Source organism: Haematobia irritans, chromosome 2, assembly GCF_050003625.1.
Source record: "Haematobia irritans isolate KBUSLIRL chromosome 2, ASM5000362v1, whole genome shotgun sequence".
NCBI classification, from domain to species: domain Eukaryota; kingdom Metazoa; phylum Arthropoda; class Insecta; order Diptera; family Muscidae; genus Haematobia; species Haematobia irritans.
The window spans coordinates 103,024,908-103,048,032 of NC_134398.1; the positions used below are offsets into that span (position 1 = coordinate 103,024,908).

The window sequence follows — 23,125 nt, forward strand, 5'->3', positions numbered from 1 at the left end:
TGCAGACCCAAGGGGGTAAAGTAGCCCGCCTTCGGCCGGGGTTTAAGACTTTCTCCTATGGACAGAGTCCAAAGTGGGCTAACGCAGACCCAAGGGGGGAAATGTAGCCGGCCGGACAGAGTCCAAAGTGGGCTAACGTGAACCCAAGGGGGGAGAGTAGGCGGCCTTCGGCCGGGGTTTAAGACTTTCTCCTATGGACAGAGTCCAAAGTGGGCTAACGCAGACCCAAGGGGGGAAAGTAGCCGGCCTTCGGCCGGGGTTTAAGACTTTCTCCTATGGACAGAGTCCAAAGTGGGCTAACGCATGCCCAAGGGGGGAAATGTATCCGGCCGGACAGAGTCCAAAGTGGGCTAACGTGGAGGGGAGAAAATATTTCAGTAATAATACATTTTTTTTTTTACTCAGAATAAAAACTCCATAACTTTGCTAAAAGTGGACTTATATAGACATGTTGTACATCAATCTAAAGGCCAGAATATAGGCTTTCAATCTATGTGTAAGAAATCATTGGGTATAATCGAAGAGTTTTTGGGATAGAACGAAAATAACAAAAAATTAGGGTAAAAATATTCTTTTTTTATTTATATCTCCCAAAGTAAATTAAATATTAAAAAAATATTTTTTGCGTATAAAAGTGCTTTGAATAATCTGTCATATGATACCAAGTTTGTCTAGATTGGACAAAAGAGATATATCAAGTTATTATTGACCATTTGGAGGGCTATATCTCAAGACCCGGGTACTTCCCCCGGGTATGGGTCACTTTGTTGGAATCAGCTCACCGAATGACACAACATATATTAATTTTAAGCAATTCGGTGAGGGGCCCATAAATATAAATTGAACGATAAATATATAAACACGATTCCCATGAGTACTTCATATTGGAAATATTTGGAATCCACGAGTCTTACGTTCAGAAAGACTATTAACATAAGTTATATCGATAAATGATCATAGCTCTACAGACAAATAAGAAAATACTTACCTAAAACAATTATCTCGATCGGCGTTGTTAGTATTAATAAATACTTGATGTCATTTATGAAGACACCCTCCTTTGGCTTCACTAGTCCAACGCTCACTATAAGGTGGTTAAGTCCATCATAATATGCAACGTCTCGAGTTTGTTCATAAGTCCATATCTAAATATGTGAAACAAGGTCGTGAATAAAATTTTGTAAGATATGATAAACCGCAACAATACAATTTACAATGAAACTAACATATATTTCCGAATCAATTGTTAACCAGGCCCTCCCGATTTCGGGAAACAAGCCCATCATGCAATGACATTTAATATCTGCAAAGGGATAGAAAAATTTAGTGAGTACATTTTTACACAATATCCACGCTGCTACTAACGCTTGAAATGCTCCAAAATCTCTGGTGGTATAGGAATTTTTCCAACCGTTTGTAACTGATTCAATTGCTTTTGTCCCATTGACAAATTTGATAGTGGTTGGTAGTCATAATCATTTAAACCACTGGATGTTGCCATAACGTGCTGTGTGGTCATCTGTAAAAGTAAAGTATTTTATTTTAAGGTTTTTTTATAACACCAAAGAAATTGTACCTCTAGTAGCCCAGGGGCTTTTAGATCAATTGCATCATATTTATCAAACATGTTGCCAGCAAGCTCCAGCAATTCCAATTGGACATTCATAATTCGAAGCTATTTGTCAATGTAGTAGGAGGCACAACAGAAACAAAGACTAAAACACAATTTAAGTTTGTTAAATATCAAAAACACCGCATTTGCAAAATAAACCGCGTGAACTATAGCATGACAATACAGCGTCTAGTGAACGCCAAAATAGTTGCGCAAAACTAGAGCACTACATTGTGTAACAAGTAAGGTAGCGTTAAGCATAGTACTACCCTGCCAGTATTTTTTTGAAGTTGACATGGCTTCTGAGAATCCACACCACATCCATGATAAAACTACTAAAGGTACTACATCGCAGTCGGCTGTTCACAGCTGAGTGCCAACTGTCGAAAACATGTCTTGTTACTATTGGTTACATTTTACATTCCACAGGTTACTATGTCAAAAATATGTACACCCAGAAAACAAATTCGCAAGGCATATTAATTAAAGGTGGGTATTAAGTTCGAGTTTAGCCGCTAAAATCGTCATTTTTTCACGATTACTTTTCTTTAATAATCCATTTTAGGGAATACAAACTTTGTGAAAATTTGCTCTGGGCTATTCCCCATCAAGTTCTAATAAAATTTGCAACAAATACGTATAATTTCATGCATTTTTCTTACTGATTTAGTTTTCACTTTAGCGATTTTAGCGGCTAAACTCGAACTTAATACTCACCTTAAAGGTAAAGTCACGAGCAAACGTGTGTACACCCCATGATATTTAGAAAGTCAAACTAAAATGGCAGGTCACTTAAGTTGACATTTTGTGTATGTGTAGTGTTGTTGTATTGTAATATTTATGTACACAAAGAATGTAAACAAACATACTAAACGTAAACAAAGCCTTTGACAAGATGAATGTCGATAGTAGTCACCTGATTGCATGACTTTACCTCTTTAATATGCCTTGACAAATTCGTTGCCTCAACCGAATTATTTGCCAACCGAAAGCAGATAGTTCCATCAACTATCAATAGGGCTGTTTTCTTTTAGCACTGGATACCCCAAGGCATATTAAAGAGGTAAAGTCATGCAATCAGGTGACTAATATCGACATTCATCTTGTCAAAGGCTTTGTTTACGTTTAGTAGCCCTGCCAGCATTTCAACGTTCCATTTCATCCTCATCGCTACCACAGACTCGTAAATGTCACCACAACCATCGCGAACTGTGATGTGGGAAGCATATCAAAAAGTACAAAATGTACATGAAAGTATTTTGCCATCACTACTGTTAGAAGAGCCATTTTATTTTTTGTGAAACGCCAAGCGCAACCAGCTTGTTATATTTTATTTAAATAAAAACGAAAATAAAGTTCTGAAAACGCTTAAAATTGTGAGAGGTATATGGTGAACAATTTTTGACTTTCCAAATGGAATAAAGTGATAGTTTTTCAAATATTTTTCCAGACACGCTGCCTCCATTGGGAATAAAAGTACTGGCTGATAGACGCTACATTTAAATTACAACTTGTAACTCAACATCAATCTCCAAGGCATATTAAAGAGGTAAAGTCATGCAATCAGGTGACTAATATCGACATTCATCTTGTCAAAGGCTTTGTTTACGTTTAGTATTCAACAATGTTGATGTTTTATATATGCATTCAACAATACAACAACACTACACATACACAAACACAACAACACTACACATACAAACAAAACTTGAGTGATCTGCCATTTTAGTTTGACATTATTAATATCATGGGGGGGTACACACGCTTGCTCGTGACTTTACCTTTAATTAATATGCCTTGATCAATCTCTTAATAATGCATAAAAATGTGTTAAATGTGATGTGATAGTCGTATAAATGTTATGTTTATGAGAATTTATAAATGTTTCATAAAATTAATAAACATCTAAACAATCGTGTTTTACTTGACCACAATGATTCTTTTACAACTATCTTAAAATGCACTTGGTCTGATTGTTTGAAGGGGCTCTTATTGGCGTCCTTCTAAATGTATCCAGAAGGGCTCCTAATAATTGCACTCATGCGATACTTTTTTGTAGTAACTTGGTGTGGTACAACTTCTCAATAGTGACGGCGCTTTTCCGAGGAGTTTTGGATATCGTATACGACTGTTTTCGACGTAGTGGGGATTCTCAGAAGCGCCCCCAAATTCAAAAAATGTTGGCAGGGAGGTTTGTTTACATTCTTTGTGTACATAAATATTACAATACAACAACACTACACATACACAAAATGTCAACTTAAGTGATCTGCCATTTTAGTTTGACTTTCTAAATACCATGGGGTGTACACACGTTTGCTCGTGACTTTACCTTTAATTAATATGCCTTGTGGATACCATAAGCCGTGAAGGACTAAAAGAAAACAGAGTACTCGTTTATGCAGGACATCTCCAAAAATATGCAACACTGTCATCAGCTGTTCAAAAACAATCACAGAAAAGAAGTGAAATCTTGCATTTTTAATGTATGAAATGCTCCAATTATTAATAAATATTTACTGCTGCGATTATTTGTGACACTATACCACTTTGAATTTCATGTTTTTCGATAAATTAGTCACAATAAAGTGCTATTGTGAATCGATGAAGCGTCACTTTATCAAAACACAATCTGGCAAGATCGGCGCGATTTGCACTGATGAGATGTTCTGGATAGAACGCCAGTGCAATGATTATCTGGATAGCCCATACAAATGTTGCATCCAGTGCAAAAAGAAAACATCCCTAATGATATCTGTCAGCACAACTAACATTTGGCAATTGTAACTACATGGTAGTATGTTGGATCAACTTTGCATTGGTTGTCGCAATTTCATATTAATTGTTTTGTTTGTTGGTGCAACCGCCCTCGATTTTCTTTAATATTATCCTAACCAAATTCCAATATCAAATGAAAGGGCAGATTATATTGAGATTTTATTAATTTATTACAAGATTTACAATCATAATAAACTACGACAATAAATACAAAAGGTGCTAACAACAAAGGCTTTTGATGTACATATATGTGAGATCAATTTACATTACAATTTTTTTATAGGTAATGTTTGTATACCAATGACAGATGGTTACCCTGCCAGCATTTCAAAGTTCCATTTCATCCTCATCGCTACCACAGACTCGTAAGTGACACTGCAACAATCGCCAACTGTGATAGTATTTTGCCATCACTATTCGCACGAAAGTATTTTGCCAATACTATTGTCACAAGAGCCATTTTATATTTTGTGAAACACCAAGCACAACTAGCTTCATATAATTTATTTAAATAAAAATGATAATGAAGTGCTGAAAACATAGTTATTTCGCTTAAAATTGTGAAAGGTATATTGGTGAACAATTTTAGAATTTCCAAATGGAATAAAGTGATAGTTTTTCAAACATTTTTCCAGACACGATGCCTCCATTGGAAATAAAAGAACTGGCTGATAGACACTACAAAATGTAACTTGCAACTTGTAACTCAACATCAAGCTCCCTGCCAACACTTTTTGAATTTGGGGCGCTTCTGAGAATCCCCACTACGTCGAAAACAGTCGTATACGATATCCAAAACTCGTCGGAAAAGCGCCGTCACTATTGAGAAGTTGTACCACGCCAAGTTACTACAAAAAAGTATCGCATGAGTGCAATTATTAGGAGCCCTTCTGGATACATTTAGAAGGACGCCAATAAGAGCCCCTTCAAACAATCAGACAAAGTGCATTTTAAGATAGTTTTAAAAGAATCATTGTGGTCAAGTAAAACACGATTGTTTAGATGTTTATTAATTTTATGAAACATTTATAAATTCTCATAAATATAACATTTATATGAGCGCTATTTTACTGGGAGCGATATTGGATTAAGTTGGTGGTGTTGCTTGTTTTTACAAAATAACATTTTATTTTTGCTTGGGCAATTGATCTGCTATTCCTTTGATCCTTTGTATAGTTTCGGAACAAAAATATGGTCCGTGTTTGATTTATAAACCCGCACAAATAGTTTTTAATAAATAAATTATTTCTTTCATCCGCATAGGTTATCAGGTGGACATCTGGTGGTGGTTGGGGAGCTCCAGCCACGTAGAAATTGAAGAGGAGGGGGGACAATACACCGCCTTGAGGTACGCCCTGTTTGTTCCTCCTGGGCGTTGATCTTTTTCCTCTAAATTCCACATAGGACTGTCTGCCAGCCATGTAGTTCGCCAACCATCTCTTGAGATTATTGGGAAGGGTGGTTCCCAGAATGTCTCCCAAGAGCGTGGTGTGGTTCACCGTATCGAACGCTTTAGACAAGTCCAGTGCTACGAGAATCACCAACCATTTGTTGATTCCCATGATGTAGGTCTCACTATGCTGGTGGTTAGCTCAACAATTTTATGCAGCATAAAGGCCGGTACTCTGTTCGGTTTTCGCGTTGAAACTCCATACAAAACCAAAAAATGCGAAAAATTTGCGAAATTTTTTCCATTTGTGATACTTTGTTTTTTCGTGTTGAAAAACTGACGTTTATTTTATTATTATTTTGTAAAAACAAGCAACACCACCAACTTAATCCAATATCGCTCTCTGTAAAATAGCGCTCCAAGCTACCTAAAAAAACGCCGCTTTCTATGTGCGAAATAATGGTTTCCATAAAAATTTTTCGCAAGAATGAACATAGTACCGGCCTTTTTGGAGGAAAACTTGTGTTTCTAAACACGTCAATTTTAGAATGTGAACACAACTAATTTCGAATATACCCCGAATAACATACCCTATTCAAAATATGTGTAAACCCAATAAACACAAACGTTTGAAAAATGCTAAATTTCAACAATTTTTCAAACACTTTTTCAAAGGATTAGGGTAACATTCAAGTTGAGAAATTGTTGAGAAAATCGCGTTCTCAACAAAAAACAGACATTACCCTCAACAGTGAAATTCAACACATTAAGGCCGGTACTCTGTTCGGTTTTCGCGTTGAAACTCCATACAAAACCAAAAAATGCGAAAATTTTGCGAAATTTTTTCCATTTGTGATACTTTGTTTTTTCGTGTTGAAAAACTGACGTTTATAGCACGGCGCCATTTGCAATGTGAATTAAGAAATAATTTATTTATTAAAAACTATTTGTGCGGGTTTATAAATCAAACACGGACCATATTTTTGTTCCGAAACTATACAAAGGATCAAAGGAATAGCAGATCAATTGCCCAAGGAAATATAAAATGTTATTTTGTAAAAACAAGCAACACCACCAACTTAATCCAATATCGCTCCCTGTAAAATAGCGCTCCAAGCTACCTAAAAAAACGCCGCTTTCTATGTGCGAAATAATGGTTTCCATAAAAATTTTTCGCAAGAATGAACATAGTACCGGCCTTTAGCAATAATATCTCAAGTGTTATGCTATGTTCCCACCGACTCGTTTTCCTCATTCGTTTTTCCAAAACATTTCACCGTTCACACCGGGTTGAGATGTTTTAGTTTGACAGTTATCATGGAAACTAGAAATTCACATTTCCTCGAACTTCACATATATGCAACCTATGTCCAAATAATTACCGCGAGCGCAAAGGGGAAAAATGTTTTATGTTATGTTCACATGTCCATGTTCTTAAAAGCCTTTGTTAATTCTTTTTTTTCTATGAAACTTATTTCAATATTTTGACATATATTTTGAATAGGGTATGTTATTCGGGGTATATTCCAAATTAGGTGGGTTCACATTCTAATATTGACGTGTTTTGGAGGAAAACTTGTGTTTTGAACTTGTTTTTTAGTATGGCAAAAACGACTCGTTTTGAAGCGCTTATAAAGGGAAAACATTTCAAACCCCAAAACATACTTGGTGAGAACACCATATTATCCTCAAATTGAAATGCATCGCTACTCAATAATTTGTCAAACAATTTTCGATGCGAGTCAAATTCAAAATTAACATCGTTGCAAATACTTTTCAACCTAAATTTGTATGAATCATATCCCCACTTCAAATTGAAAGTCAAAGCCAAAATTCTATAAATTTTGTATAATTTATTAATTTTCATCAAAATAAAATATATAATAATACACTACACTACATAATACACTACAATACCAATTGATAAATAATAATCTTATTAAACATATCAACAAATAAGAACAAAAAAAAAACAAACAACAAAACTATAAATATCTTAAACATTATTAGTAAACACTTTTGCATTGATAATTCGATTTCCTTCCTGTGGGTATCATAAAACAGCATTAAAATTTATTAACATGCGGGCAATTTGAAATTAGGAACGTACTGGACCGCGTGTTAGAATTGATGTCCAGCAGAAGGAATTTACAAAATATCCATTTTAAAGTGATATTAGCATATGAATTAAACTGACGATGTGATGCACATTTTCATCCAGAAGTGGTTGATTTCAACAATTTGTTGTTTTTAACAATTTTAATTGGTTGCACTTGTAATGTTTCTGGAAACTTTTTCTTGTCGATAAGCCATTCATTTTTCGTTGGTCAGCTTCTTAATGTTTGCAAGAATGTAGTATACAAAGATTTTAGTTTTCTGCAAAGAGATTTAAATTTAGTGACTTCTCTAAAGTGTTGATTTAATTTTTCATATTGACGTACCAATTATTATAAACTATTTGAAGCAGTTTCAGTTAATTGTCCACCATTTTTTCATCGGTCAGCTTTTTAATGTTTTCAAGAACGTAGAATCCATAATTTTAGTTTTCTGCAAAGAGATATACACTTAGTGACTTCCTTAAAGTTTTACTTCATTTTTTATTTTCACTTACCTATTTTTATAAACTATTTGGTTATTTGTCTAAAATTTTCCATTTTTTTATTTCTTGCAATTGACCACGAACTTCGTTGCACAAATAAGTATTGAAAACCACATGTTTTTTTCGTTGCATTTTAGGGTAGTGTTTTGTCAAAGTTTTCTCATATTATCTTCAACACCTTTTCAAAGATTTCGTCAACATTTTGGCAAATTGGAAGTAATTCACAAACAATTTGAAGATGTATTGAAGATGAGCTATTTCAAGTCAAGTTGAATTCATATTGAAAATTATATTTACCCTCAAGGCCGGTATGCACCTCTAGCGAAAAATTTCATTCCCATAAGAAATGCATTGCTATTTATGCTAACGAAATTTTCGGTAGCGTTCAATTTCGTAAGCTGGTACGCACCTCTAATGAAAATAACAGGGTTGTCAAAAGCATATTTTGGCAGCAAACATTTAATTTATTACAATCATTGTGTGCGTAAAAGTTTTAAAAGGTCTGTAAATAATAAACAATTTATTTGAGGAATATTTGGAACATATATTAACAATTTTTAAAAGCGATTAGCTGGTTTAAAATTTGTGTACACAGCCCTGTTTTTTTGTTGTAGACTTAAATAAATTTTTGCTACCGAAAATTTCGCTAGAGGTGCATACCGGCCTTCAAACTGAAAAGTTGTTGCATTTGAAAAACGCTCATCCTGTGTTTATTGGGAAAATATTGAAATAACCCAATAAACACAGGATGAACGTTTTTCAAATGCAACAACTTTTCAGTTTGAGGGTAAATACAATTTTCAACATAAATTCAACTTGACTTGAAATAGCTCATCTTCAATACATCTTCAAATTGTTTGCGAATTACTTCCAATTTGCAAAATGTTGACGAAATCTTTGAAAAGGCGCTGAAGATAATATGAGAAAACTTTGACAAAACACTACCCTAAAATGCAACGAAAAAACCATGTGGTTTTCAATAATTATTTGTGCAACGAAGTTCGTGGTCAATTGCAAGAAATTAAAAAAATGGAAAATCTTAGACAAATAACCAAATAGTTTATAAAAATAGGTAAGTGAAAATAAAAAATGAAATAAAACTTTAAGGAAATCACTAAATGTATATCCCTTTGCAGAAAACTAAAATTATGGATTCTACGTTCTTGAAAACATCAAAAAGCCGACCGATGAAAAATTGGTGAACAATTAACTGGAACTGCTTCAAATAGTTTATAATAATGGTACGTCAATATGAAAAATTAAATCAACACTTAAAGGTGAGTATTAAGTTCGAGTTTAGCCGCTAAAATCGTCATTTTTTCACGATTACTTTTCTTTAATAATCCATTTTAAAGAATAAAAACTATGTGAAAATTTGCTTTGGGCTATTCCCCATCAAGTTATAATGAAATCTGCAACAAATATGTATAATTGTATGCTTTTTTTACTGTTTTAGTTTTCACTTTAGTGAAAAAATTACAATTTTAGCGGCTAAACTCGAACTTAATACCCACCTTTAGAGAAGTCACTAAATTTAAATCTATTTGCAGAAAACTAAAATTATGGATTCTACGTTCTTGAAAACACTACAAAGCTGACCAATGAAAAAACTGGAACTGCTTCAAATAGTTTATAATAATTGGTACGTCAATATGAAAAATTAAATCAACACTTTAAAGAAGTCACTAAATTTAAATCTCTTTGCAGAAAACTAAAATCTTTGGATGCTACATTCTTGCAAACATCAAGAAGCTGACCAATGAAAAATGAGTGGCTTATCGACAAGAAAAAGTTTCCAGTTTAAATTGAATATTTTGTGAATTCCTTCTACTGGAAATCAATTCTAACACGCGGTCCAGTACGTTCCTAATTTTAAATTGCCCGCATGTTAATAAATTTTAATGCTGTTTTATGAGACCAAAAGGAAGGAAATAGAATTATCAATGCAAAAGTGTTTACTAATAATGTTTAAGATATTTAAAGTTTTGTTGTTTGTTTTTTTTTTGTTTTTTTGTTCTTATTTGTTGATATGCTTAATAAGATTATTATTTATCAATTGGTATTGTAGTGTATTATGTAGTGTAGTGTATTATATATTTTATTTTGATGAAAATGAATAAATTATACAAAATTCATAGAATTTTGGCTTTGACTTTCAATTTGAAGTGGGTATATCATTCATACAAATTTAGGTTGAAAAGTATTTGCAACGATGTTAATTTTGAATTTGACTCGCATCGAAAATTGTTTGACAAATTATTGAGTAGCGATGCATTTCAATTTGAGGATAACACTTGAGATATTATTGCTAATGTGTTGAATTTCACTGTTGAGGGTAATGTCTGTTTTTTGTTGAGAACGCGATTTTCTCAACAATTTTTCAACTTGAATATTACCCTAATCCTTTGAAAAATTGTTGAAATTTAGCATTTTTCAAACGTTTGTGTTTATTGGGAAGTTTCAAAGAAAAAAAAATAAACAAAGACTTTTAAGAACATGGACATGTGAAAATAACATAAAATTTTTTTTTCCCTTTGCGCTCGCGGTAATTATATGGACATAGGTTGCATATATATGAATTTCGAGTAAAGGTGGGTATTAAGTTCGAGTTTAAGGTGGGTATTAAGTTCGAGTTTAGCCGCTAAAATCGCTAAAGTGAAAACTAAATCAGTAAAAAAAGGCATAAAATTTATACATATTTGTTGCAAATTTTATTATAACTTGGTGGGGAATAGCCCAAAGCAAATGTTCACAAAGTTTGTATTCCTTAAAATGGATTAATTAAGAAAAGTAATCGTGGAAAAATGAAGATTTTAGCGGCTAAACTCGAACTTAATACCCACCTTTAGCCGCTAAAAACGTCATTTTTTCACGATTACTTTTCTTTAATAATCCATTTTAAGGAATACAAACTTTGTGAAAACCCTGCCAGCATTTCAAAGTTCCATTTCATCTTCATCGCTATCACAGACTCGTAAATGTCACTACAACCATCCTACTGAGATGGGGGGCAGCATATCATAAAGTACAAAATGTACTTCATACATGTATTTTGCCATCACTACTTTTACAAAAGCCATTTTATTTTTTGTGAAACGCCAAGCGCAACCAGCTTGTTATATTTTATTTAAATAAAAACGAAAATAAAGTTCTGAAAACATAGATTTTACGCTTAAAATTGTGAAAGGTATATTGGTGAACAATTTTTGATTTTCCAAATGGAATAAAGTGATTGTTTTTCAAATATTTTACAGACACGCTGCCTCCATCGAATAAAAACACTGGCTGATAGACGCTGCAACATGTAACTCGCTACTTGTAACTCTACCTCATCATTAATGCAAAAAATTATGTTAAATGTGATGTGATAGTGGTATAAATGTTATATTTTTAAGAATTTGTAAATAATTAATCAAATTATTAAATATCTAAACAAACGTGTTTTACTCGACCACAATGATTCTTTTACCACTATCTTAAAATGTGCTTTTTCTGATTGTTTGGAGGGTCTCTTATTGGCGTCGTTCTAAATTGATCTATAAAGGCACCTAATAATTGCACTCATGCGAAACCTTTTTGTAGTAACTTGGCGTGGTACAACTTCTCAATAGTGACGGCGCTTTTCCGACGAGTTTTTGATGTCGTATATGATTGTTTTCGACGTAGTGGGGATTCTCAAAAGAGTCCCCAAATTCAAAAAATGTTGGCAGGGAATTTGCTTTGGGCTTTTCCAATCAAGTTATAATAAAATTTGCAACAAATATGTATAATTTCATGCATTTTTCTTACTTTGTTGCGTGGGTGAAGATATCATTGACGCAGCAGATTGTGGGTAAATACCACGAGTAATCAGTGGTATCATGGGCGACTTTAGAACTTTCCTTTAGAATGGCAGTATGAATGGGGATGGTCGATGGGGCAACCGGATATTAAAAGTGACCGATTGGCACAGCTGATAAGTAATGGGTCGATTGTGAGTGACAGATGAGTTGGAGTGCTGCCAAGTTTGAGGCGATCCGAAAGCGGGAACTATGGGGCAACACTGTATGAAAGGGACGGACAGACGTTATGGACAGTTGTTTGTTTTTATTAATTATGTATATGGATGAAAATACAAAAACAAAAGGAAAGCGGAAAATGGTGGGAAAATAAGATTTTTGAAGCACGTATAAAAGAGGTGACGGGTGGTAAGGAAGCCATTGTCACCAGTGAATTCGACAGGAGTAGTCAAGTGCGGAATTTTGATTTAATGGTGTTCTTTACTTACCCTTAACCGTCCATAAAAAAGTGGTTCTTCAAAAAAAAAAACGTTATAATTTTGAAACAATTGTGTATGTCAAAACATTGATAGTTTATTTGCAAAAGTGCGTGTAATAGAAACAGTAAGTGTTTGATTTTTTTTTGTATATTGGTAATATGTGAATGGTAATGTTGTATTTTGTGTTGTTCGTCCTACATCTAATTGCTAGAATAGAACGCATTCACGGATTGCATCCATAGTTGTAATTTGAACGTCCTAGAAGACACCCACGTTAAAGAACCAACCGTTGGTACCCAGACTGGCAATCCAGATTGTCTTATAATTCTGAAGAGACAAACAACTTGCCGGATAAGTGGACTCCCAGGCGTATACTACGTTGCAGTCGAACTTGGTGGTGAGAACGCTTTCGGTCTGAAACACAAAGATTCTAATATTAAAACCAGGAAGCCAAGGTAAAAACAAGCCATATTACTTACCGTAAAACAAGAGTTCCTCTGTAAGAGCCGTCGGTTAAAATATCAAATCCGTTATACCTGTCGAGGATGAGAAAGAGAGGTCACATTAGTTTGCTGGTGACAAATATTTTTTGCTATTTATTAAAATATCAATATTTTCTTGACTAAACAATATTTCTATGAGAAAACGCTAAAGCAAAACTAATACACATACAAAAACGAAATATTTTACATTAATGTACATATATATTTTTTTGGAAATCTAAACTATACAAAAAAAAGGAAAGATATTAAATAGAAATACGATAGGATAGATTTTATTTGTTTTATGTAGTACATTGTGATCTATTATATGTGAAGGTTATTAACGCCAGAGAAAATCAGTTATAAACGAGCGCAGGATTTGTCTCAGGATATCTAGACGTACGGTGTGTGTTTTGGGGTCGATGTTAAATCCGATCCGAGGAACCAATTAAGAGAGCTCTTTTAGTTAGGTAAACAAGTGGTAATATCTGCGGGCCGCGAAAGGGCCATATAAGCGTCTAGGCATCAGGAAGAAGGGGTAAATCTGGGCCAGTGGCTCATCAGTAATTTGAAATAAGCTGGTGTTAGTGACTTGAAAAGAGTCATTTGTGTTAGATTTAAGCCCATTTTTGTTAGGTTTAAGAAATCATTCAAATAATATCAATAAATGTGAAATTTATGTTTGATGTTTAAAAAAGTAATTATGATGTGTTAGTCTTGTTATTATGAGGAGGTGAACTGAGTGGTATAGGCATGTGAGGTGAGTGTGTGGGATACGGGGTTCTTGCAAAAGGAGGAAATTAGGACAACAAGAACCATGGCAGGGAGGGCAAAGTGCGGGAGCAAAAGATCAAGCTCCCACCGTCAAATAGTGTGTTTCGTGTTGATGATCGTTTTGTTTTGTTCTGTTTGATATGTCAATCATTTCAATTAGTGTTCGTCCCTCTGGGCTAAGGTTGGCGGGTTGGAACCGTCTGAGATTTGTGCCGCGAGCTGTCGGAAGCCACCTCCGCGCCATTATAGGGGGCACGCAACAACTTATTTAGTTTTCACTTTCGCGATTTTAGCGGCTAAACTCGAACTTAATACTCACCTTTAGGGCCAGTTTCTCAATGTCTTGTTATTAATTATCGTGTCGATAAAACAGCTGATCCCATACAAAAATTTTACTAACCGGAGGTCAATCCACCGGTTAAAATTAATCGGAGGATGAGAAACTGGCCATTAGCCTTTTAGCCACCTTTAAGGTGGGTATTAAGTTCGTTAGCGGCTAAAAGTTTTCATTTTTATTTATTTCACTTCATTTCTAAACCAATGTAGCTAACTCTCTTCATAGGAAAAAAACGCTAATTAATGATATAATAAGTATTGTCATCACTTGCAACTGTCAAATATTTTGGTGTTAAATATTTTGTTGTTCTTTTTACAACTCGAAGAAGACGAATTCAAAAATATTAATAAAATTAAAAACGTAATAAATCTTTAATAATGGAGCAAAACGAAAAACAAGTTTCGAGCGATTTTACATCTAGTTTGCTAAAACTAACACACAATAATAAATACATAATTAGCCATATAACAATGGTAGCATTAAAATATGTGAAATATGCTAAAGAAATTTTGCGAGATTTTGAAAATTTTTTAAAAACAATTAATCCGGGCTTGAGCTTGTCGATGCTTTACGTATTAGACTCAATAACGAAAAATGATCTAAGTCGTACATATGCACAATTGTTCAGCACGAGGATTGTTGACATATTTTGTGGAGTTTTTTTGAATGTAAGCACTTACTATGCAGTATATAAAAACGTGAGTAATAATAATTATTACAGGTTGATGAAAAAACGAGGGAATCGATGTATGCTTTAAGGCATACCTGGTATAACATTTTTCCCGAAAATCAGTTATATAGTTTAGATGTGAGCATCCATGACCTTGATAGCAACTGGCCAATTACAGCTAAAAAGCCGTCTAAATATATTCAATCTGAATCGGATTTGATGGTAAAATGTATATCGAACTAGTAGCATCTCATAGTTCCTAATCATTGCCATTTTAGAAAAACGACAAAAGCACTGAATATGTGGAAGAATATTTGGAGGATTCAGAGCCTACACTTTGTTCTTTGGAAATAGAAATAATGAATGAAAATTTTGAAATGGACCAAACGAACTTGCCGCCTTCATTGTGGCATAACGGACAAGAACATACATTGCTCTCAAATGTATGAGAATGTCTCTTATTCTCAATAAATATTTTATACCAATTATTGTTATTTTAGACTTTTGAAGCCTCAGTTAGAGATACAGATCCCTTAAAAACTTCTATAGTTAACTCTTCTGAAATAGACGAGAGTAACGGTGATTATTCACTACAATTTCAAATTGATGAAATAACACAAATTCCTATGGTATGTTATTTGTCTTTGTTATTGTCCCGTCCCCATTTTTAGCATATATTTGCTGTTTTAGGAAGCCGATTTCCAAAACCATGTAGATAAGTTTGACATGGAAAGCATTGGTGAAGGAAATTCAGTTGCAGCTAACATTGCACGAGTAGGGTCTTTTGGGAACATAAACTTGCCACTATATAATTGGAAACGACCATTTTGTAATAACAAAAGAAGAATTCCCCAAAAATTAGTTGCATCTGTTTGTATGGCCGCCCACCAATTTCTTATGATGGCAGTTGATTTTGAGCAATGCACTATTGTACGCAATCCCACGAATTCGTATCTAGCTGAAAGAAATCACAAAGGACGTTTTGCGACTTGTGTAAGTATATATATATATAGTTATTCATCACTATTATAAATCAACGCGGCGGAAAAAATATTTTCCTGACTTTTTATTTAAAATAGTTAAGAATATTAGTTTGGGTACACTTCAACATATTTTTTCTGTTAAAAAGATTTTAACAGTTCAGCAACAACTTTTTTAGTCCTTCAACACTATTGAAGTAATTGTCGATACAGGAAAACTGGCAAAATTTTTATTAATATGACATGAGAAAAAATGATTGTTTTGATTTTGCCAATTGGAAATCCCCTTATTATCATTTCAATTCATACTCAGTACACAGAGTGAATTTGAATATATACTTATATATATATATTGACTTTCCGCACTAGTTTGAAGACCTTGTTCGGTGTGAAGATAAATTCAAGGAGAATTTCCATATGGATGTTGAAACTTTTTTTTGTCTCTTTGGAATGGTTCATGGACGTTTAAAACATAAGAAAATGACTCGTCCGATTGATGGCATAACCCCAAAAGAAAAACTAGCTGTTACATTGGAGTAAGTATATTATTCTTCATTTTCCGAATTCTTCCATTAGACTTACAATGTACGGTAGCACTATTCCAGCGTTGGTTTAGATTAGGTTATAGTGGTAGCCTGTTACTCTAGGCCCACTTTGCCATTCAGTCCATTGCGATACCACAAGTAGTGGTGAACTGCTGTCTTATCAATAAGTGCAGGCCAATTTATTTCAATGATAGGGGATCTAATAAATTATATACTACAACAATCAGAATAAAAACTATAAAAACCACACAAATATTAAGAACAAGATATTTATTGTTTTTTATTTCTTAAATATATTTTACGATATCATCATATTCAGAATTTTGTTTGGTTTGAATTTTTTGTTCAATGGTAAAGATGAGAAAAAAATACTTGACATTTACGAAATCACTATGCTGTGCATGTTTTGATGATATCAAAACGAACAAAAAGTAGTTTTTATTTGTTAAAGAATCACTTAATAAATCACTCTAGTGATCATTAACAAAAACAATAAAATTTACCAAAATAAGGTAGATAAAGGTGGCATTCTGTCAATGATCTGTCGATGAAGGTCCTTGCATTTGCTCCATCTCCGCAAAACTTACAACAACCGCAGTCTCCGACCAAATTATTTCGAACAGCAACAAATGGTCACAATGAACACACAAATCCAGAAGAATTTCTTCTTTTAAGGACGCGTATCTCCCAAATGTTGGACTCCATGTTATGTCGTATTGACACAATATTCAAAATACAATTGTTTAGCTCGTAGAAACAATGATCGGTGGTTGATTTTGTCTTCTTATGAAGATATTTTGACTGGAGCCAGAAATTGACGACACGGTATAAACAAAAATATAATATTTCTTGTCATTATACCACCACAGCGTACAAAAGTTCCACTCCATTCGTTATTTGCCGTGCTTTAATTACTACAGGGTGATTCATACGCTGGTTATAATGATGAATTATGTTACTTTTGGTAACTGCTGGGACTGTTTTCTTGTCGTTTAATGAACATATTCAAACAATTTTGGTAGCAAACGCATGGAGACTATAAAGACATTCTAACAGTTTTGAAATATTTAGTTGGAGAAAATCTATTAACTTAATTGTATTAGGTTGGCATTTATAATGTATTATAGTTTAGCAAAATGTTTCTGGGATAACTTTTCTATCATGGAGGGTTCACTTTTAACTTCGTACGTATTTACATAATTTGGTCATTGTGAATTTTTTATTGATTTTTTGCATTTTGTAGATATTTTGCATGTGGAACTTTACAAAGGCATATTGCGTCGGCATATCGGATTAGTAAGCAGCACTTTGGTAAGATTGTAGATGAAGTGTGCAGTGCAATATGTGAAGTCTTGATCGACGAAATTCCACCAATGACGAATTTTAACATACAACGAAATGCCGATACGTTTATAAAGTGGAATTTTCCAAATTGCGTTGGTGCAATCGACGGCAAGCATATTTCCATAAAATGTCCGAAAAAATCGGGAAGCATGTTTTATAATTACAAGGTATTTCTCTACAAGCTTATATATGTGAATATTTTTAACATACATTTTTACATTTCAGGGATTCTTCAGCATAGTGCTTCTTGCAGTGTCAGATGGAGATTACCGTTTTGTATATTTCGACGTTGGAGCATATGGATCGGAAGGAGATGCAAATATTTTTTCAAAATGTGCACTTGGCAAAGCTATAATGGAGAATCGATTGAATTTCCCCGTACACGAAGAAAACAGTACTCCTTATACTTTCGTTGCTGACGATGCGTTTCCCCTTCAACAACGAATAATGAAGCCATATAAGCCAAGTAAAAACAACGCTTTGGACGAAAATAAACAAATTTTTAATTATAGACTTAGCAGAGCTAGACGATGCATTGAAAATGCTTTTGGAATAATGTGCTCTAAAAGCTACTGTCTTTCTAAAACAATGTCGTGTGGTCCGGACAGAGCAAAGTCTATAATTAAAACTTGTGCTTACCTTCATAATTTCTTGTTGAGAACCAGAAGAGATAAATATTGCCCAACTAATTTAGCCGATAGGGAAAACAGAAGAGGACAAGTATTAAATGGGAATTTCAGAAATGTTATTAGTAGAGATTCCCTATTCTTTTCTGACATATTGCCAGCTTCCCGGGGAAGAGTTGATGGGAGTGGATCTGCTGTGAGAGAAAGAATAATGGAATTTGTAAACTCTCAAGAGGGATCCGTACCATGGCAAAGGAAAAAAGCATTTTTGGAATGATAAAATAATATTTTTTAACAAACTTGTTTTATTTATATATTATAAGTAATTACTAACAACATTTTTAACTTATAAATAAAATAAAAAAATAAAATAAAATGTTAAATAAAAAACAGTTCTACTGCTTTCAGTCTTATTTGAAATATATATTATATATAAAAAGGAAACTACTAGAATAATAAAAAAAAGCTAATATCGAATTGGAAAAAAAATCCAGTCAAAGTAGAATTGAACATAATTTGCTTATAACGTTTAGTTGTGGTTAAAAAAATAAAGTGTGTGGAAAAAAAATATAAAAAAATAAAAAAGATGTTAAAAAGTTTAATTTTTTATCTAGTTATTTTCTAGTTGTTCTTGTTGCATATCATATGCTATATCACTGACACGCCGTTTAAAAATAAGCAGCTCCCTTGATGAAAATGTATCCATTATCGATTCTATGTGATGTAGAAAGCCTGCATGAGGACTCTGTTCCTGTTCTGCTAAACCCGCCATTCGATCCATGCTTTCTTTGATATGGTAACTATTTTCCGTCATGTCCTTCATATATTGCATTCTAGCAGATGAAGCTGAAGTAGATGTCGATGTATCCTTAAAATAACAAATAGTATTAAAATATAATAGAATATATATAGAATCAAAAATTACATAGACTAGAGCATGCTTTTTTCGAAAACTTACATATGAATAAGATGACTGCGTATTTTGGAGAGGCTCACTTTCAGTAGTTGTTTCAAGCACCACTGTTGAAAATGTGCTAAAAATATGCAAAATAAATTTTACGAAACTCATAAAACTGTAACAAATTACCTTCTTTGATTAGAAGTATCTTCCAAAAAATCTAGAGACTGCGTCAAATCCCACGACTCATTAGAACTTTCACAATCTAAATTCATATCCAAACTTAAATTACATGAGCTACCCGATGAAGCTGATTTTTTCTTGCGATACCGTCGGCTATCCATTATACTTTTCCACCCAATCCGGCACAATTTTTCTAAGAATACTACTTTTATTAAAATCTAAACAATTGCAAAATACTTACCGCTGACCCCAACTTCGTTAGACACCAACTCCCACGCCTGTTTCATCGCATTGCGATTCGAGTGATTGCGCTCAGTTTTTTTCCATATGATTATGTTTTTTTCTACAGCACTGCATATTTTTTGCTTTATTTCTTTAGACAACTTGTTTTTTCTTCCTTTATTTTCCATTTTGTTATTTTTAATTACGAGTAAATATTTTCAAGTGTCGCGGCAATAAAGACAATTTGACAACGATCCGGCGTTTGAGTCCAACAACAGCGATTACTACACCAATACAAATATACAGTAACCGCTGGCAACTTCGATTGTACTTTATTCTAGATGTCGCTGCACAACATTTCTGTCAAATTTTAGCACGAAGAAGGAACTTAGTACTGAATTTGAAACATTTTCACAGAAAATTTTCACTTTTTATTTTTATATGGAGTTTAGCGGTGAAATTGGAACTTAATACCCACCTTTAAGGTGGGTATTAAGTTCGAGTTTAGCCGCTAAATTCGCTAAAGTGAAAACTAAATCAGTAAGAAAAATGCATGAAATTATACATATTTGTTGCAAATTTTATTATAACTTGATGGGGTAAAGCCCAAAGCAAATCTTCACAAAGTTTGTATTCCTTAAAATGGATTATTAAAGAAAAGTAATCGTGAAAAAATGACGTTTTTAGCGGCTAAAGGTAAGTACTATGTTCGCTGTTCGCGTTGAAATTTTCGTGGTTACTTTATTAAAACAGTTCAATATAAAGCAGACAAATTAACTCAATTGATGCGTAGTTTCTTGTTCCTCTAGATTTCGGCAAGACTTTACAGGAATAAGTTTGTTTTCATTTATAATTTTGGTTATTTAAGGAAAAGTAATCGCGAAAATAAAGTGGTTTTCAACTCGAAAACCGAACATAGTACCTACCCTAAACTCGAAGTTAATACCCACCTTTAGCCGCTAAAATCGTCATTTTTTCACGATTTTTTTTTTTCTTTAATAATCCATTTTAAGGAATACAAACTTTGTGAAAATTTGCTTTGGGCTTTTCCCCATCAAGTTATAATAAAATTTGCAACAAATATGTATAATTTCATGCATTTTTCTTACTGATTTAGTTTACACTTTAGCGATTTTAGCGGCTAAACTCGAACTTAATACCCACCTTTACTACGGATTTTGTCGAAACAAAAAGTAAGACTGAATATTTGTCACATTAATGCTCAAAGTTTGAGAAGAAAAATGGATGAGTTCAGATTTACTTTCGAGCAATCAGGTATTGATATAATTTGTAGTTCAGAGACTTGGCTTAAGCGGACCTTAGACGGTCGGATAAACACTACGACAAAGGTTCGCCTATTTGTTGTTTGTTCGTTCAAGTTTTACCCTCACACTGCACGAACAATTATGATAACAACATGAAGAAATAAGAAGAAGCATAAACACAAACAGTGAAGATGGATGAAAAATTAGGTGTAAAGCCATTTTTTAATAAAAAATGGAAGAAAGAATACAAATTCCAAGCTGAATTAGCGATCCCTCATTAATTTCATTGCAGAAATGCTTGTTTTAATTATGAAAATAAACTTGTTTTTGCTAATGTTTGGCGAACATCTCCTTACACGTGAAGATTTGTGCCTCCCAACCGGAAAAAAATCAAAGCTGTTTTGATTTTATACCAGCAAGTCCCCGTAATGCGCTTTACAGACTATCAGTTATTCCGGACGACAGTGCTCGTGTCGAACATATCCCATATATTGTGCACATTATAAGTTAAGTCCGAAGGCATAATCGATACTGCTGCATGTTTATGGGATCGATAACACATTTACCGATTATGTAGTCATCACCGACTAGTCGTAACGATCCGACATATTGTAAGATTCTTTACAAACACCGACATTCCCTCCGGAATAACTGATAATATGTAAAGCGCATAACACCCGAACATGGCCTTATACTAGTGGATTTATCCCCGCAACGTGTTGTGTCGCAGGGTTTATCCGACCGTATAAGGTGCCCTTTAATGATTCCATAATGCGCTTTACAGACTATCAGTTATTCCGGACGACAGTGCTCGTGTCGAACATATCCCATATATTGTGCACATTATAAGTTAAGTCCGACGGCATAATCGATACTGCTGCATGTTTAGGGGATCGATAACACCTTTACCGATTATTTAGTCATCGCCGACAAGTCGTATCGATCCGACACACTGTAAGATTCTTTACAAACACCGACATTCCCTCCGGAATAACTGATAGTCTGTAAAGCGCATAACTGACACCATAGGGCTGTTTTCTTTTAAAGGCCGGTACTACACCCAGAAAAAAGTGCCTTCGAAACTAAAGGAAAAATTCTTCATCAATATAGTTTATCCATTTTATTTCCATTAAGGTAAATTTTTGTGAGAAATAATAAAATTTACTCGTTTCAGTAAAAAAATCCTAAACTGTAAGCAGTTAGGAATAGTTCATTAACTAGAATAAGGCATGGAATTTTACTAATACTGTTTTCTTCGCTGGGTATAAGAATTTACTACTGAACAAGAAAATTTTATTCACCGATAACAAAGCATTCGTAAAAATAAACAAAATCCGAACTAAAACCAAGTTTCCTCAAAATTAGTAAAATTTCTTATAAAATGATAATTGCGACTTCCTTTATAATAGAAAGTTTTTCATACATACGAACAATACTTGGCATAGAAAAATATTTTAGTTCATTCGTACTAAGAAGTATGCAATCCTTTCAAAACTTAAGGAAACACACTTGTTAGAATATAGGAAATTTTCCTATATTTCTATTGTTTACCTGTAATCGATACCTGTCATCGTAATCGATGTGTTTGCGCGTGGGTGTAATCGATATGTTTGCGCGTGGGTTGTTTTTTAGTTGGAATCGCGTTGTTTCGGGAGATTGTTAAAAAATAATATGGTAAAATAATATAATAAGTAACAAATAAAATATATAAAAGATTTATTATTTTAAATTAGTGAGAAAAATGTTCGTTTTTTTGAAAATAAATCTATCAATGTTCGTGATGGTGTATAAAGAAAGAAAACACCAGCAGAATAAAAACCCTTTCATTTGTCTTCATTTTGGTATCTTCAATTATCAGGTAATATTCAGTGACGCTAACCTTTTGTAACAAAAATGGTTTATGATTTTTTATATTTGTAGGTATTGAAATTGTAAAAGGAGGACAAAATCGTTACGCAGCAACTTATTAAAAGTGAAAGGTGCAAGAAGAAGAAAAAATGCGTTTTGCAGTTGATGACATTACATGGAAATTGGAAATAGTGGAATAATAAACTAATATTTCAAGGCCAGTCGATGCTGTTGATTCTTAATAAATATATTCAATATATTAATAAAACATGTCTTTTATTGAAGATAAAATTGCTTATATAAATAAATAAAAT

General features: G+C 33.5%; 3 protein-coding genes and 4 long non-coding RNA genes across 9 annotated transcripts in view; 3 read left to right on the forward strand and 4 right to left on the reverse strand.

Annotated features, from left to right (window-relative positions):
• The window catches only part of Nup154 (nuclear pore complex protein Nup154), a 186,260-nt gene extending 184,447 nt beyond the window's left edge, over positions 1 to 1,813 (reverse strand). For 2 of the 3 annotated variants that reach the window (XM_075295768.1, XM_075295766.1), the window contains exons 1-4: positions 1,577 to 1,813; positions 1,366 to 1,519; positions 1,227 to 1,303; positions 989 to 1,145 (exon numbers count right to left, since the gene is read on the reverse strand). In XM_075295768.1, the coding sequence (XP_075151883.1) occupies positions 989 to 1,145; positions 1,227 to 1,303; positions 1,366 to 1,519; positions 1,577 to 1,666 (478 nt within the window). In that variant the 5' untranslated portion in view covers positions 1,667 to 1,813. The remainder of the gene's footprint in view (positions 1 to 988; positions 1,146 to 1,226; positions 1,304 to 1,365; positions 1,520 to 1,576) is intronic. The other variant, XM_075295767.1, reaches the window with a different exon arrangement.
• Positions 1 to 8,578, reverse strand: part of LOC142223579 (uncharacterized) — a 379,474-nt gene extending 370,896 nt beyond the window's left edge. The window contains exons 1-2 of the long non-coding RNA XR_012718798.1: positions 8,392 to 8,578; positions 8,222 to 8,327 (exon numbers count right to left, since the gene is read on the reverse strand). This is a non-coding gene — a long non-coding RNA (uncharacterized LOC142223579). The remainder of the gene's footprint in view (positions 1 to 8,221; positions 8,328 to 8,391) is intronic.
• Positions 8,579 to 12,196: 3,618 nt separating this feature from the next.
• Positions 12,197 to 13,820, forward strand: LOC142225918 (uncharacterized). Its single transcript, XR_012719510.1, has 2 exons — positions 12,197 to 12,761; positions 12,849 to 13,820. It is a non-coding gene; the product is annotated as an uncharacterized LOC142225918 (long non-coding RNA).
• On the reverse strand, positions 12,696 to 17,519 carry LOC142225917 (uncharacterized). Its single transcript, XR_012719509.1, has 3 exons — positions 16,463 to 17,519; positions 13,117 to 13,173; positions 12,696 to 13,051 (listed from the first exon to the last, which is right to left on the reverse strand). It is a non-coding gene; the product is annotated as an uncharacterized LOC142225917 (long non-coding RNA).
• Positions 14,250 to 18,787, forward strand: LOC142225916 (uncharacterized). The gene is made up of 8 exons (XM_075295769.1): positions 14,250 to 14,898; positions 14,952 to 15,122; positions 15,179 to 15,343; positions 15,401 to 15,529; positions 15,591 to 15,893; positions 16,250 to 16,416; positions 17,669 to 17,936; positions 17,995 to 18,787. Exons 1-8 carry the CDS (start codon positions 14,608 to 14,610, stop codon positions 18,670 to 18,672), a joined length of 2,172 nt encoding a protein of 723 aa, XP_075151884.1. The 5' UTR covers positions 14,250 to 14,607; the 3' UTR covers positions 18,673 to 18,787.
• A 133-nt stretch (positions 18,788 to 18,920) lies between these two features.
• On the reverse strand, positions 18,921 to 20,202 carry LOC142223580 (uncharacterized). Its single transcript, XM_075293467.1, has 4 exons — positions 19,718 to 20,202; positions 19,483 to 19,669; positions 19,354 to 19,429; positions 18,921 to 19,263 (listed from the first exon to the last, which is right to left on the reverse strand). Exons 1-4 carry the CDS (start codon positions 19,884 to 19,886, stop codon positions 19,006 to 19,008), a joined length of 690 nt encoding a protein of 229 aa, XP_075149582.1. The 5' UTR covers positions 19,887 to 20,202; the 3' UTR covers positions 18,921 to 19,005.
• Positions 20,203 to 22,592: 2,390 nt separating this feature from the next.
• LOC142223581 (uncharacterized) lies at positions 22,593 to 23,079 on the forward strand. The gene is made up of 2 exons (XR_012718799.1): positions 22,593 to 22,821; positions 22,884 to 23,079. It is a non-coding gene; the product is annotated as an uncharacterized LOC142223581 (long non-coding RNA).
• The last annotated feature ends 46 nt before the right edge of the window (positions 23,080 to 23,125 follow it).